General features: G+C 32.9%; 2 protein-coding genes across 2 annotated transcripts; one reads left to right on the top strand and one right to left on the bottom strand.

The window, feature by feature from the left end:
* The first annotated feature begins 570 nt into the window (after nucleotides 1–570).
* On the top strand, nucleotides 571–2,079 carry LOC110622037. Its single transcript, XM_021766384.2, has 4 exons — nucleotides 571–757; nucleotides 964–1,090; nucleotides 1,213–1,285; nucleotides 1,618–2,079. Exons 1-4 carry the CDS (start codon nucleotides 730–732, stop codon nucleotides 1,885–1,887), a joined length of 498 nt encoding a protein of 165 aa, XP_021622076.1. The 5' UTR covers nucleotides 571–729; the 3' UTR covers nucleotides 1,888–2,079.
* Nucleotides 2,080–3,745: 1,666 nt separating this feature from the next.
* On the bottom strand, nucleotides 3,746–9,758 carry LOC110622937 (protein SCAI). Its single transcript, XM_021767689.2, has 10 exons — nucleotides 9,379–9,758; nucleotides 8,394–8,781; nucleotides 7,687–7,884; nucleotides 7,311–7,532; nucleotides 6,434–6,500; nucleotides 6,120–6,323; nucleotides 5,323–5,414; nucleotides 4,951–5,133; nucleotides 4,736–4,872; nucleotides 3,746–4,123 (listed from the first exon to the last, which is right to left on the bottom strand). Exons 1-10 carry the CDS (start codon nucleotides 9,516–9,518, stop codon nucleotides 3,886–3,888), a joined length of 1,869 nt encoding a protein of 622 aa, XP_021623381.1. The 5' UTR covers nucleotides 9,519–9,758; the 3' UTR covers nucleotides 3,746–3,885.
* Between the last annotated feature and the right edge of the window lie 5,867 nt (nucleotides 9,759–15,625).

Genomic DNA, 15,625 nt, shown 5'->3' with positions numbered 1-15,625 from the left:
TTTTATATAATTAAAGATTTAATATCTTAATTAAAATTAAAATTTAATTAATTAAATTATTTATGTGATAAAAATATCGATATATAATAAGTAAAAGTCCATTTAAATTTAATTAAAATTAATTTAAAAAATTATTACAATTATAATAAATTTAATTTTTTATTTAAAATTAAAAATTTTAATTATAAATGTGAAAAATTATGAAATTGAGGTCTATTGGCTCGGCCAAAAAATTATATTGGAAAATCCTGAATCGAACCGTTCGGATTCTTCTAGACCCATAATTTAAATAAGAACATTTGAATTTGATATCTCCGAAGACGAATCGGGCTCTCAAGAATCAATGACAAATCTGGCTTTTTTTTTTTTTCATTTTTTTAATAAAGAAGGCCAAAAAATGAGAAGATGAGAGTTATATTCTCCTACAAGTGGTACACATAAAATCGCCGAACCACATGGCCTTTGCCGTCCGTGGCACTAATAAAAATAGTCCACAGCATTTAAATTACGTAGAACATAGCGCAGAGGAATCCTCCTCTTTCTCTCCAAAAAAGACAAACCACGTTTATCTCTGCCTAGTAATCCACTGAATGGTTCAAACCTAAGATCCTCTTTCGCAACGATAAACTGCCTGTGAAAAACGACCCAGAAAGAAAAACGAGGCGCTCATTATTCTGATCAAATCACAGTGCCAATCTGCATCTTACGACACCGTTTATAGGATTCGCCATGGGCCAACTCATCGGCACACTTCAGGGTATTCATGCTTTATTTGTTTTAATTTTTTTTTTCCTGTTAATTTTGATTACACTTTTGCATCTGCTTGGGTGATATGATTTTTTCATATTCGTGGGTGAATTTCAATTCCTTTCCAAGATTTTCTGGTTGCTTTATATTAGCTATGAGTTTCATGGGGATGGGGAATTTATATCATTGTGGTAGCTTAGCAAGTTAATTATGCAGGCAAGCAGAGGAGACACAGGCAAATAAGATTGATATCGGACAAGGTTTTTAATCGCATAAAGAATGAATCAGGAAGGCCTGGTCTGTCTTTTGAGGATTTATACATTGCTGTCCTTCTTATCTACAAGTAACCATCTAAGTTTCTTTCTGTTCTAATGCTTGAAACCAATTTAGAGGGTCTGCTGGAATTTTATTTTTTTTCTTTTTTTTCTTTTTGGGTCTCTAATATCTCTCTTTGTGATGTTGTAGTGATATCAATAAGCGATTGCCAGGTCCCCATTTTGATCCACCCACCAAAGATCAAGTCAGAGCCATGATTCAGGTACTTGAATTGTTAAATCCAATGCATTCTTGAGAGACTGATCCTTATTATTGATTATTTTGATTTCTCCTTTTTATTACTGATATCTTGCTGCTGCAATAACAATTAGAAGAGGGGAAATTTAAAAGTATAGAACACCTAAAGAAAAAACAACTAGTAGCTGCAGGCTCACGAATGAAGGACCTGATAACTGATAACTGAAATGGGAAATGAAGGACCTGAGTCTCTCATCTTGTGGACAGTAGTGCTTGAGCAGTTTGTATGCATATTTCCATTTAGCCTGATTTCTTTTCATATGCATGGTTTGATATTAAAAACCCTTTACTGTCCAGGAGTGTGATATCAACCTTGATGGGGAAATTGACCACGAAGAATTTGTGAAGTTTATTCAGCAGCTAACAACAGACACCTTTGTTGTTGTTAGTCAGGGACTGATACTAACCTTAATTGTCGCACCCACACTTGCAATGACAACAAAGAGGGCTACAGAGGGTGTCCCAGGAGTTGGAAAGTTGATTCAAAAACTACCCAATTCAATATATGCATCCCTCGTCACTCTTGCAATCGTGTGGTTCCAAAATGCTCGCCAGGACCTTGACTAAAGACTTCAGTTCTATTCATCCAAAATATTATCTACTTATGGAATGGACTGTTGTAATTGTTTATATCTTTTAATAATTAAGACCACAAAGTTGCTGCTTATGGTCAAGTTATTGGTTAGTCGGCCTGCTGTTAATTAGTTAGCTTGTAATGCATTTTCGAGATATGCAATCTACAAATTCCCTTTCTGCTTACTTTCTTCTTTACAATTCTTTTAAGGCTATGTTTGCTTCAATTTTAATTTTTAAATTTTGGTGGAGTATATTTTAATAAGTTTGCTTTCATTTCCCTTGAGTATCTTTTTATTTCCCTTCCCTCTTATTTTTTAGTGATGTAACTGCATCTTCCATTCGGCGCCACTTGGATACTATTCAGGACGGTATGAGATTTGTTGTTCCACGAAAGCTAAAGAATATTTGGAGTTAAGGCACTCACAAACAGGTTTTCATGCTGTCTGGCTTATCTGGATAGAATCCAGACTTTCATAAGATATATAGAGCCGTGTCTTGTACCCTAATTGAATTTAAATCCAATCATTCTAGCATAGATTTCACCCAGATATGGGATAGTGCAACTGACATCACTAGTTTTCTATTTATCTACTATTATTATATATAGACAATTGTATAATATATTTTTTTTATTTTTCAAATTTTATAATATCTTAGTTTATTTTCTTTTATTAATAAAATTATTTATTTTATTACGTAAATCTTTTGGTCATGGAAATTTATTTTAAATTTATTAATATATTTTTAATGAATTTATGATTTTGTTAATGTTTATAAATTTATCAAATATAAAATTTTTTGATAGCATAGAATTTTTATTTTACTCTTAAGAGTAATTTTAAAAATTTGAAAAGATAAGTTATGTGGAATTCATCAATTCAATAATAAATAATGAAATTCATTTCAAATAAATTATATTTAAAATTCAATTGAATTCTAAATAATTTTGTAAAATATAATTGAATCAAACACTATGTAAACATATGAGGGATTTTCTTTTGATTGTATGTATGAGAAAGTTGAATTTTTAGATCGTTGTTTTGAAAAAATATTATTTGAATATGATCCATTATAAACTAAAATACGAATAAGTGGAAGCAGATAAGACCCACTTCAATATTTTTTAAATCTACAGTAAACATCGATTATTTTCAGAAGATTGGATCATTACTAAGCTTATTAGCAATGTCTGCTTTCGCTAATTATTAATGGTCGGTTTTATTCACCAAAAAACAAAAATCATAAATTCGAGATTCAGAATGTGCTCAGAAGGTTGTACGCTCTTATGGTTTCCAGTAATGTATTTAATAAAAACGTTTTATTATATACGGTTCGATTTATTTAATAAACTATTTCTTAATTTATTATAAAATTATAATAATTACAAACTCTTGAGCTATGTATAATGAAATTAAAAATTTTGCAAAATAGATTTCACTGTATTTGTATTTTGTCAAAATTAACCACCTACTCATAGAATTACTAAGACATGAGACGGCTTCTGCAGTTGTAAGGCATGAGACCGTCAATAAAAGAAGAGACTTATTTTAAGACCACACAATCATTCCCTTACGCCAATACTAATGATAACATGCTGATATCTACGAATGAATGCTACATACAAGAAAAAGAATATCTCAATGTTTACTCTTAGATGCAGTTACATGCTTGCTTTTTTTTGTTGATGAACTAAGTTGATAGAAAGAGTTGTGCTTGTGCTAGTATTTCTGTGTTCTTTGGCTGATCCAAGTGTAGACCTTACCTTAATGCCAGTGATAGAAGAACGAGGCTTTCCAGTTAGTTTAACTTTCCAAATTTGATTAAATAACTAAATAATAAGAAAAGGAAATTTAAAATAAATTTTCGTCCTCCAGAATTTTGCGGGATTCATTAGAAATGATGCAGAAACCAATAACAAACAAATCAAACCCAGAAGGAATTTCACAAACTTTACATCAAATCCTAATTCTCCAAAATGTAAATGTGCTTTCATGGGGCTGAGGTCATCTCCAGGTCACTCTGTTTATGTTCAGGAAGTACAATTCCTTCAGAGAAAATAAATTTCTTTGTTGCACCAAAAATATGGGCCATTTGCAGAACCACAGTTTGTGATGCAGTGGCAGTTGGCAGGAGGGGTGCTGGAAGGGAAGGCACACACTCAGGATGATATTCCTTCTTCCCAAAACATGGTCCATACAGTGTCAACACTGCCCGACAAAATAAGAATCTGCAAAAGATGAAAACAAATATCATCCTGCAATCAACTTCCAGATATTTTAAATGTTTCCCATATCATTTCGCAAGCCCATAATGTGCAAGTTCTTCAACTATGATTGCTAAAGTATATAACTTCATAAAATGTAGAGGTTTCAACTGATGAGGATTGATGTATACAAAATTCCAACGGCTATTACTGATCATATTACCATATGGGATACTCTGGTCCAAGCTCACATTCAACAACAAGAGAAGTTGGAAGTTCTACAATTGATGACAAACCATTTTACCAACAAAATACTTAAATCTCAGTATTAAGGCGGTTTGGAACACGGGCTTTCAAATAAACCCAGATTTTGCATCCCATGTGCAAATCAGAAAATGATAACCCCTCTTAACATGGCTAACACAGAATTCAATTTCATAATGAGAAGGGTTTCACATGTAAATTCTGCTCAAATGGGAAAGCTTGTGGATAGCCTTACTTATAGTATCTCTTTCTCCATGTCACTGCAATTTGATGGCTTTGTTTGGCCAAACATTCAGGTCTCATGAAACAGTTTATGCTGCACATGCTTGCAAAATTTAAACCTAGCAAACAGAGACACAATTTGACTGGTACCTCAATAAAAGTCGCCTAAGGAAAGGATCTCCTAAAATTTGTGCCCAAACAGGATCTAGAGTGTCGAAAGTTGCTAAAGCTGATCCCCAGTCATTCAAGGATGAAAAAAGTGACTTCTCCGCCTTGTCGTATGTCTCCTAAAGTCCAATCCACCCGTCAACATATAGTTCAAACTAAACAACCAAGTAGGAAAAGACATTGGTGTTAACTCTCACCATCTCAATATCAGAGCCTGACAAACCAATCAACAGGCAAAAAGCCTGCAAAGGAGTAGTCAGAAAAAGAGTGAAGAGACTGCCACTCTGGTGACGAGAGGATTCAGCAGCAGTGAGGGAAACTGAACAGCTTGGAGATATGAGGATTGCAGCTGGCTCTCCTTTTTCAGCTCCACTTATTGTCTGCAGACATTTAAGGTTACAATTCAGGGGTAAACAGCTGTGCACATGCAGAGAGGAAAACTAAGATTCCTCCAAAAGAGAGAAGATATTAAAGCTTATAGTAACTTTTACTTAAGATCAGCCAGCATCAGAAACAACAAAAAGATTTCGCACCCAGCTAATAGCAAAGAAAAGAATTGACACACTCACTTTGAATGCGTCACTAACATCACTGTCGATAACTATAAATAGAGGCTTTCTTGTAAATGGAACTAAATCAGTAGGGTAAATGCTGTTTAATCCTGGAAAAGGATAATATAATGTCAGAATAATACTCGCTAAAACTTATATGCAGTAATGCAATAACCAGCTTAAGTCTATTCAACAATGGCACCCTACATCACAATTATTTTTCCTACCATAAAAGAACAGTATGTCTTATCTGCATCCCACAAAATATCAACTAATAATCAGAATTATCTAAACTTAGTTGCCTCAACTCAAGTACTCAGTATTACAGCAAGAATAACAGTAAAAGCAAAATAAATGTAAGAAGAAAATAAATGCATCAATTCCCATCTTCATTATCTTCAGTTGCATCTCAGATGTTTAAGTCCTTGGTTTACCTTACCACAGTTAAACCTGGAATGGTGTTTGAGTTGTTAATATCTCAGAAGTTAAATGCATTTAGATTTTAAGTAAATCATGAAAAACAATTAAAAGGACATTTCAGCATCACCTACACGGATTTATATGGTAGTCAGAAATCAATTAGCTTTTTAATGTACTAATTTTAGCATATAAAATTTCATGGAACCCAGTACTTAAAATTTAGTAAAAAAGTTTATAAAACAGGAAAATAGCAGACACATGTAGGATTATCCATGTGACTGCATTAACTTGGCACAAAACAATCAATTAGGCTACTGCATGCAAATGAAAATTGGAGATTTGTGATAAAATGGGTGCACGAAATTGAAATTCTTCAAGATGTTCTGCGCAAGTACCTCCATTTCCACGTGCACCAAAATACAAGCACTCTCCTTTACTCCGTCTTGATGATGGATTTAAAGAATTACTAGAACTGAATGGAGATGTCGATGCTGCATCTGAGTAAATGGTATGAGATTGAAAGTTCCTCACAACATTCTCAGCAGCATTGAGAGAAGTTCCAGCAGCTGAGGCAGATGAAATAGTCTGTCCAACCCTGCCTGAAACAATTTAAATAATGTTAAGGGTCATGAAGATTTTGTATTTCTATAGTACAGAAGGGTAGGGGACAGTAACCATGAACTCTCCAAAGTAAAGCGAAAAATGCAACCTGAAGCTGACAAATATATTAGAAGAACTCCATCAGCAGGTAGCTCCTCACAAATCATACCCAGCACCTGCCCAGTGAAAGCACAAGCCAATGCATAAATTGGGTTTCAACATCATATTATCTAAAACAATATTAACAAACAAATGGATTTCAATGTTGTCACGTTCTGAAGAGGCATTACACCATTGTTAAAAGAGTAGACAAACACTTGTGTGAATGGATGTGTTTGTTGGCAAACTAAATAGGTGGACATGCATATCAAAAAGCACTCGTTTATTATGTGATTAGGCATCTAAGATATAAATGTCCAAGTCCTGAAACTACAGTAATCTGTAACTAAATGTTCCAAATGTAGAGGTTTCAACTGCCCAGTGAAAGCAAAAGCCCATGCATTACTAAAAGTACCTAAATCTGGAATCCTCCAGAATCCAAAAAAAAAAAAAATTTGATGAATGCGGCCAGGTTCAATAATATGAAAGCAGGATACTTTGTCCCTCTTGACAATACCATCAGTGCTAAAATCAATTTGCAGAATCTCCAATTTTTTAGCCGCCATTACCATATCTCAACCATCTTTGAACTCTGAATCCACCATTCTCAAATCAGAAATCAAGAGAATCCACCAACATGAAAGATATCAAAGCATGAGATCCAGAATTTCCAAATTCTAAGGTAATCAAGGAAACTGAAGTGTTTACATATTTCAATAGACAATTTCAATCCTGAAATATTCTGGACTAGAGCATCCCCAATACATGTAAATTCAAATTTTCAGTACATATATATCTGATTTTGCTGTTCCATAAACATTTAGAACAATTAAGTAACAAAGGAGCAGAAATGTAGTGGTAAAACTTATATATTATATCATACTCACGGCTAAAAAATGTGTCACAGAAGGACGATACAAGACAGTTTTCCGTGAGTTTGCAGGTAAGGTAGGATCAGTTATATCCTGGGTGTAGTTGATGCGACTAGGCCCTGGACCCCCATTCTGAGCAATTTTTGTACTATTTGACTGGTAAAATGAACCACTTGGTTCCCACTCAAGGCACTGAAGCATCCTGAAGGTGTCTAGAGTGAGCTCTGAAAACTTAACCTGATCCAGAGAAAAACCAATAAATGAAAGAAAAAACACAAGAAGTTAATAATTGCATTTAACAATATCAGGAAAATTAATTATCAGAACATCTCAGCTAAAAACTATATATGCTAGATTTTCCAGTTGATATGGGAAAAAAGAGGTACCTAACCTCATTATGATGGTAGCTACTAAGTATTGCATCTCGTAATCTTAAGTTTCTTCTTGTTGCAATGCGTGGTAGTGACTCTGGATGAGGGTCTAGTACAAGACTATATCTTAAAGGCCTGATATTCATAAAAGCTGTGTCAGCTTTCAAAAATCTAATTATTTCCTGAACCACCAGCTTCCATTCTTTAAAGTCAGTTTCCTGGAGACAAGATTATTCCAAGGCCATACTTTATCAGTGAATCTGTCTACAAGCAAACAAAAGTTATTTAAAATTGAAACATCCATTATCTAGGATAAGAAAATCACCAAAACAGACGCACAGCACATGATCAATTATTTTTGAACTTCAATTTATCATTATCATCAGTTAAAAATGTCAAGACATGCAACTGCTTCCTTGCTGTAATAAAAAGTAGTGGCCACAGCTCATGGTCACAGCACATTATGAGTTCAATATTTCAGATATATTGACATTATTCAATTGCTTATTGTTAATTTTGACTCTCAAAAAACTTGATGCACAATAACTGCATAAAAATAAGCTTGGAAAACAATAACAACAAATAAGAGATCTTTTTCATGTCTCCATTATTAAATTTCTATTAAGGGAATAAAGTACAAAAAGATATATAGACCATTGAAAGAACACGAACACCATATAATACCAAAACAATGATATCCAGAAAGGTCAATAACAATAAAAATAACCTGAAATGTCCCTCTGCATTCATCAACCAACATTTTAAGTTGATTAACCAACTGATGCACCACTTCACGTCGATTCAAAACCAAGCAGACCATTAAAAACCTGGCTAAAAATCTCAGTTGTTTGTTTGCAAGATTGAGATCTTGAAACAAACCATCCTTGAAATACTCTCGACTCAATATTGCTTCATAGAATATGTACGACTCTGATAAATAACCAGCATCACTTGTCCGCATATATTGCCCATAATAGAGCTGAGCAATTCGAGATGCAATTTCCCCAATCTCCCATCTCTTGAGCCCAGCTTCCACAAGCTTCTGTCTATTCTCTTGTTGAAACTTCCACAATTGTGTATACACCTTGAATACCTTATAAAAATATGTATCATACCTATGAACAAAACCAAATGCAACAACAATATCAGCTTTTGGAATGCTGAACTACAACAGGGCTATCTCATGCTATTGGAAAACCAAAACCTATGTCTCTGGTACCGTGGTACATGCTACTGAGAAACAATGCATTGCATGCACCTAATAACAAAAGTAATATACACATTTCAAAGTGGAGGAGGAAATTGCTTCCTTCTCTCTTTGGAATCAAAGAAGAAACATAAACCAAAGGTTGCAACTATTAAATTTTCCAATTTCCCATCAAGCACTAGCAGTGAAGAGAAAAATCAAACAATTAGCAACAATACCACAGCAATTAAACTGAGGAGACATAGTTTTAATCCTCAACCAGATAATTCAACTAAATCCAATTAAACCCACATATTAAGCGTATATCCCATTCAGATAATACGCAGTGCCTACACCACAAACAGGTTGCCAATTAGCAGTTTCCAACATCTTCACCATATTTATTGGTCATAAGTAAAATCTTACTAGTAAATTTTTTTTTTTTTACAAATCCATATCGACATAACACGAATTTAAATTTTCCTTTTCTCAGCAACCAAACAGAAAATGAAGAGACAGAGAGAACCTGTTTCGTTCATAATAGGGCAAGTCTCTGATCTTAGAGAACTTCTTATCGGCTTTCTCCACCAGAGACCAATACACTTCACTCACTGGAATATCACTAGCATTGGAAGTCTCGCTTATAATCTGATGGTGCTGTGACATTTGTTTCTTTATCTGATTTAGCCCTAAATCAATTTGAAATTCTGCCCCAAGGATCACATAACCATGCGTGTATGGTCGTTTTGCTCAATTTCTCCGGTCGTTTTGAGTGATCTGGTTCTGATCGATGGACGGTATTGGCAGGCAGTGACAATAGTATTATTTCTGCTACAAGTGGTAGTGGAGAATAAAAAAGATTGCTTTGAGAAATGATAAAGGCGAAGATGACCGGAAACTGGGTAATTCCGGTAGTGAGGAGAGAGAGAACTCTGACGGCAACCGGAGGTGGAGGTAAGTGCGAAGAATGTAGGGTCCCATGTTTCCGCGATTATCCATTATTTATTATTCCCGCAAATATGTGTCCAGAAATTAATTTACAAAGTTAATTGAGAGAGGGAAGAATTATTACGAGCCCTAAATTTTTAGAAAATTGATTAATTATCCTCTATTTCAAAATTAAATTTTTTAGCTTTTGAAAATATTTTCCTGAAAATCCTTCGAATTTATACGAGTGAATAGAGCCTAATCCTCTGAGAAAGAAAATTGAAAAAAAAAAGTCAAGATAAAAGACAATCTCTCTGAAGTAGAGTGTAAAATTTTTCTGAAAAAATATCTAAATAAAGTTTGAATTGTAAAAGAAAAAAAAAATCTTTCCCAAAAAACCAGCTGATAAATAAAATAATAGTAGTGATAATGTTATAGAAATCTAAAACTCAATCAAAATCAAATAATCTTAATTAAAAGCAGTGTTTTAATTTAGTTAAAATATTATTATTTAGTAATTAATATATTATTCAGTTAAATTATTATTAATATAGTGATTAATAAAATTATTTATTTCAAAAAAGTATTGTACAGAAATAAAATATTAATAAAAAAATATTATATTATGGAGCGTGCATAGCAAGTTAGATGAATATCTCATATTCAAATAATTAAAGATTTAGAAGAAATAAAAAATTGAAAATATTAAAAATTATTGAAATTATTTTGAACATAATTTAATCATAAAAATATTAAAATAATAAAATATTTTTTTCAAATTATTATTTTTTTTTAAATGATATAACCGAGCGGTATTCGGTTCAAATTGAAAAAATCGATCGAATCGAATCGATTTGAAAATTTGATTCAGTTTTTTATATATTTCGGTTCGATTTGATTTTAATTTCAGAAATTTCGATTATTTTGGTTCAGTTCGATTTTGATCAGAAAAAAACTGAAAAAATCGAATCGAACTGATTAGTGATAATAATATATTTTTTCAATAATATAGAGAAATTAAATCATATTAAAATTAAAATATTTTAATTAAATTTTAAAATATTAAAAATAAAATGTAAAAAATAAAAAAATTATTAAAAATCGAAACTGATCAAACCGAATCAGACATGTTCAGTTCGATTCGATTTTTGACCAAAGCCGATTCGATTCGATTTTTATAAATACTAAAATTTCAATTTTCAATTTATTCAATTCGATTCGATTTTAAATCGAACCGACCAAATGCTCACTCCTACCAAACACGATATCAAAATCAGCAGATTAGCCATGTCATGGAAGACAGATCGTACCCTCATTTGACTGTGGGCTTTAGTAAACGTGGGTGGCTTGACCTCGCATGGGTAGAAACTAGAAAGAAGGCGGACTTTTATCATTATAAAATGAGAGTGAAGTTGAGGTTGAAATATAGCTTTAATGAATTTTAATTAAGCTGTACTTGTAAATTTATTTTATTAATAAATGCATCTTGTAAATTAAAAAACATATATCAAATTCTATTTTTTTCTTTACAAACTAAAATTTAAAAAAATTAATAATTTTAATAGCTACTTATCTTAAAAAAATTACTAATAATATTATTATAAAAAAATAACAATAAAATTTATCAATTAAATTATTAAAAAAAATAATAAATAAAATAAATTATCAAAAAAATAATATTGATAGTTTATCGGTGAATATGCAAAGAAAAAATATCAAATAAATTGAGTAAATATTAATACGTTAAATTGATGATAAAGAAATGAAAGCGTATTGCAGTAATTAAAGCAGTAAGTCCTAACAGATAGAATGAACATAAAAATAAAATAAATAAATATAAAATAAAATTAGTGATAATTAAATTAATTACCTTTTAAATATTGCTAGTTAAATATAATTCATTCTTTTAAAAACTGAAAATAATTATAAAATTTTCAGAATCAATTTTATAAATACGTTCATTTATTAATTTATTGTTTAATTATGATTATACTAATATGGGTCTTGTCAATAAGGAACTCTTTATCTTTCGACCATGAGGTTTTGCTCTTTTCATCTTGTTATTTTAGCGGTTTTTCTAGTTTCAAATCCCTTACACGCAGAGTGAGTTTAATCCTATCCATGTTTTAGATGGGATTATATATATATATTTTTTTATTTTTGGCATTTAAAAAAGAATTTAAATACATTCTTATAAAATTATTTATAATTTCAATCTATATATAATTAAAATTTTTTTTTAAAAAAAATTTAAATTCTTTTGTTTCAAACAAAAACTTTACAAAAAATAAATTCAATTATATTTTATAAAATTTTTAATTATAGAGGGATGATTATCGTTGGTTGTTTGGCGAATCAATTATTTATAAAGAAAATTTGTATAATATGCTAAAATTGAAACTTATATCTCAATTACGATTTTTTATATGCTAATTTTAATTTGAGAGTGTGAGTCTAAGACTCTATAAACGAACTTCCTTCAAATATCCATCAATCTCCTGCCTATATAATTTGGTTAAAGAGATCTAAGATGGTTTGCTACTCTATTTTGTCCGGTTATGATTAGTGGTAATTAGTATTCAAAAGGCACGATAAAATTTATTGAAAATTTATACCACTTTACTTTGTCAATGTCTTGATCTTCTTATCAAAATCATGTGTTTTATTTTTCTTTTTGATTTCTTTAGAAAATACTGGTTAATGATAGACTCGTAGACTTAGTTCGAAAATTGTGAATGAAATGCTAAAGTACCTCATCAAATTTCCCTTTGTTCATGCCGCATTTCTGCACACAACCTTTTCATGGTTTGATCACTTCTTTTTGTTAGTTTTTTTTTTTTTTTTTTTGATGTTTTGGGTCTTTGATCCTTAGTTTCAAAGATATATAATCCTCATCTTTATATCAATGGGCGGGTAATTGAGAAATCGAGAGAGAACACTAGAGAAAAAAATAGGAGAATAAAAGGAGAGAGAAAAAGAAGAAAAAAGGAAGAAGAATCGTCGCAGGATTTTTTTTTTCCTAGTTTTCTTATCCTCTTTAGTTTTCCTTTGCTTGTGTTTTAGAGTTTGATGGTGTTTTAGAGTTTTCTTTTGTTCTCCTTACCTTCCGATAAATAGGTGTTTTTTTTTTTAAAAAAATTTTGGGTGTTGTCCATCATGGTTTTTCTCTCGCCATAATCGAATAATGATCGGTTTCTTTTTTGTTTTTGTTTTGTTATTTGCAAGTTTTCAATGCTGGATCTAGCAAGGGGGTGTCGGCATTCCGAAACTGTACCGATATGTCCGGTAGTCATTGCTCTCATCAACCTTGTAACGACCCAAAATCGAACCGCTACCAGCTCTAGGATATCCAGATCGACTTAAGATCGCCGGGACCCGTAGCAAGCCTAACATACAACCTGTCATACCTAAATGATGGCACTAGCCTCCATCTTCCGTGCCGCATCTACAATAGTGTGGAAGCTCTCCCTCTCCGCTGCAAGAATTAGGGAGGAATACCTAGAGTGGAGCCTCATGATATACCTCCTGGCCTTCTTCTGATCTGTATCATAAGTTTGCTCCACAAACGGCAACAGCTCCAAGCTTGTCTGTAAACTCATCAACATTCATCTCTTCAGTCTGCCACAACTGTTCAAACTCAATTATCTTCAATTCCCTTGAGCTATCAGGGAAAGCCCATCCTGCAAAATCATTAGCAAACTCCTCCCAGGTTAAACTGTCCAACCTCGGGTCCACGTAGTTTTTGAAGCATTCTCTTACTTTCTTGCACTTCAAAGTGAACCCCGCCATCTGAATGACTCTACTATCATCTGCCCCTAACTCATTTGTAATCATTTTTACTGTCTTCAGGTACTCAAATGGATTATCTCCCGTCTTGAACTTGGGAGCATCCAACTTCAAATAATCTGTCATCTTAATTCTGCTCCCTCCAGATGAGCTAGGTTTAGATACTTGGACTTCAGGAGCTACAGGTTCAGGGGGTGGTGGAGAAGGTGCAACATTCCATGGATTAAGGTTTGCTACATTTGGGTAGAAAGGTGAGGGTGGATACATTGGGTATTGTGGGATGGAAGTCTGGGTGTGAGCCTGTCTGAGGAGGGTACAGGGGAGTCACAAGGAGGCGTTCAGGCCTCGGGGTCTGGTTATCCACCCCAATATCAACCCTTTCCACAGGGCCCGGGGTATTCGATGGGGGTACATCTGATTACTCCAGTTTTAACCCATACCCTTCCTACATGCCTTACCCTCCCTTTTACCCATATGAACCTAGGGCTCATAGATGTCATAGAAGGGCAATCATAATAGGAAAAATCATGTCCACTAGGATAGGATGTGGAGTTCTGTCTTGAATGATGATGTGAAATGCCATAATTTTATACATGTGCATTAATGATATGTGATATATATGATGTGGGTTCATGTGGATGATGCTAATGTTATGTAAATCCCTTTTTTTGTACATGGTTGTTATGAAATGTTTTAATGTTATAAAATGTTAAACCAAACTTTATGTATGATATGATGTCCCACTAGAGCATTTGATGAGGGCTCTAGTGTGGGGTTTTATGTTTACAGTATAGTGCATGCACAGGTCAAGTTTGGTATATGTGAAAGTTTAAAGTTTTTATGAAAATGTATGATTATGTATGGGGTTTTATCAGATGTACAGGATGTATAGTAGGCTTGCTACGGGTCCCGATGACCTTAAGTCGATCTGGATCCTAGCGCCGGTAGCGGTCCGGTTTTCGGGTCGTTACAAACCTGTTATGGCTAGGTTCTGTGATATCTCTTTCTTCTTTTGTTGCTTCTGTCGATGACTAAGTCTTGTTGTAGCCTTTTCTTTCTGGATTGCATGTCTTTTTTTCTAAGTTTTGTGTTGTATGTATGTGTTTCTCTTCCTTTTATTTATGTGTTGATTGGTGATGTATTAGATTGTTTTCACTTTGGTTTATTTTGATCCTATTGCACTTGCGATGATAGTTGGTGTTTTAGCGTTGTTGTGAGTGTGGTATGGATATAGTATAATGTCGATGTATGACGGTACTTTATTTTTTGGTTTTTGTCTGATTGTATTCATTTCACTGTTCTTTTTGCATTTATATCTAATTGAATCTTAAAAATTTAATTTTACTTTTGATAAAAAAGAAAAAAATAAATAACAAAGACACCAGGGAGACAAAGCTGCTTCTCTTTGCCTGCGTACCAACTTAGCTAGGTTTATTTGTGGAGTTTATTTTAACTTGGCTAGTTTTTCCTTTTCAAGAAGTTTGTTGTCTCGAGTCTGAGGTCTATTTCTATTTTAATGCAAACCAGAATCCCTTTCGAAGAGGAAAAAGTAAAAAAAGAAACACTCAACCAAAGAAGTGGAGGAGGCAGGCAAATAGGGACAAAGACATGCTTGTCATCGGACAGCTATCTGGCAGTTAATTTGGGCACGTAACCTAATCTGATTCCCTCCTTCCTAACGCCCCCTCCTAGTCTTTTCTCTGTTGCTTATGTGAATATGACCTTAATACTTTTTTAAATAATATTAGTTGAATAGTTCTGAGAATTAATTTTTATATTTAAATTTAATATATTCAACTACACAACACAAATTAATTGAATAATATTTTTCAAACTGCTCTTTTAATAAAAGAAATTCTTTGCCCATGCTATGTGGATTGTCCACCGAGTGGTTGACGAGGCTTAAATTTGACACGTTCTCCTTTTTAATGTAATGAAATCATATGGATGAGATTCGTCCTTTGAATTTCATAAATTAAATTATTTTCGTTGTAAACCTAAAATTCAACATTATAAGCGTTATTCTTTTATCCCTAAAACTGTAGACAGCAATGTGTGTA

The sequence above is a fragment of the Manihot esculenta genome, chromosome 9 (genome assembly GCF_001659605.2).
Source record: "Manihot esculenta cultivar AM560-2 chromosome 9, M.esculenta_v8, whole genome shotgun sequence".
In the NCBI taxonomy this organism is placed as follows: Eukaryota; Viridiplantae; Streptophyta; class Magnoliopsida; order Malpighiales; family Euphorbiaceae; genus Manihot; species Manihot esculenta.
The sequence above is the reverse complement of the archived record's forward strand: the minus strand, read 5'-3'. Positions and strand labels throughout refer to the sequence as shown.

Excerpts from the sequence above, each read along its gene's own strand:
- LOC110622037 (XM_021766384.2), top strand. The coding sequence starts at position 730 with ATGGGCCAACTCATCGGCACACTTCAGG. Across the intron at positions 758-963 it reads ACTCATCGGCACACTTCAGG|GCAAGCAGAGGAGACACAGG; the intron begins GTATTCATGCTT and ends TTAATTATGCAG. Across the intron at positions 1,091-1,212 it reads GCTGTCCTTCTTATCTACAA|TGATATCAATAAGCGATTGC; the intron begins GTAACCATCTAA and ends GTGATGTTGTAG.
- LOC110622937 (XM_021767689.2), bottom strand. The coding sequence starts at position 9,518 with ATGTCACAGCACCATCAGATTATAAGCGAGACTTCCAATGCTAGTGAT. Across the intron at positions 6,501-7,310 it reads CTGTGACACATTTTTTAGCC|GTGCTGGGTATGATTTGTGA; the intron begins GTGAGTATGATA and ends TTCACTGGGCAG. Across the intron at positions 4,873-4,950 it reads CAGGCTCTGATATTGAGATG|GAGACATACGACAAGGCGGA; the intron begins GTGAGAGTTAAC and ends ATTGGACTTTAG.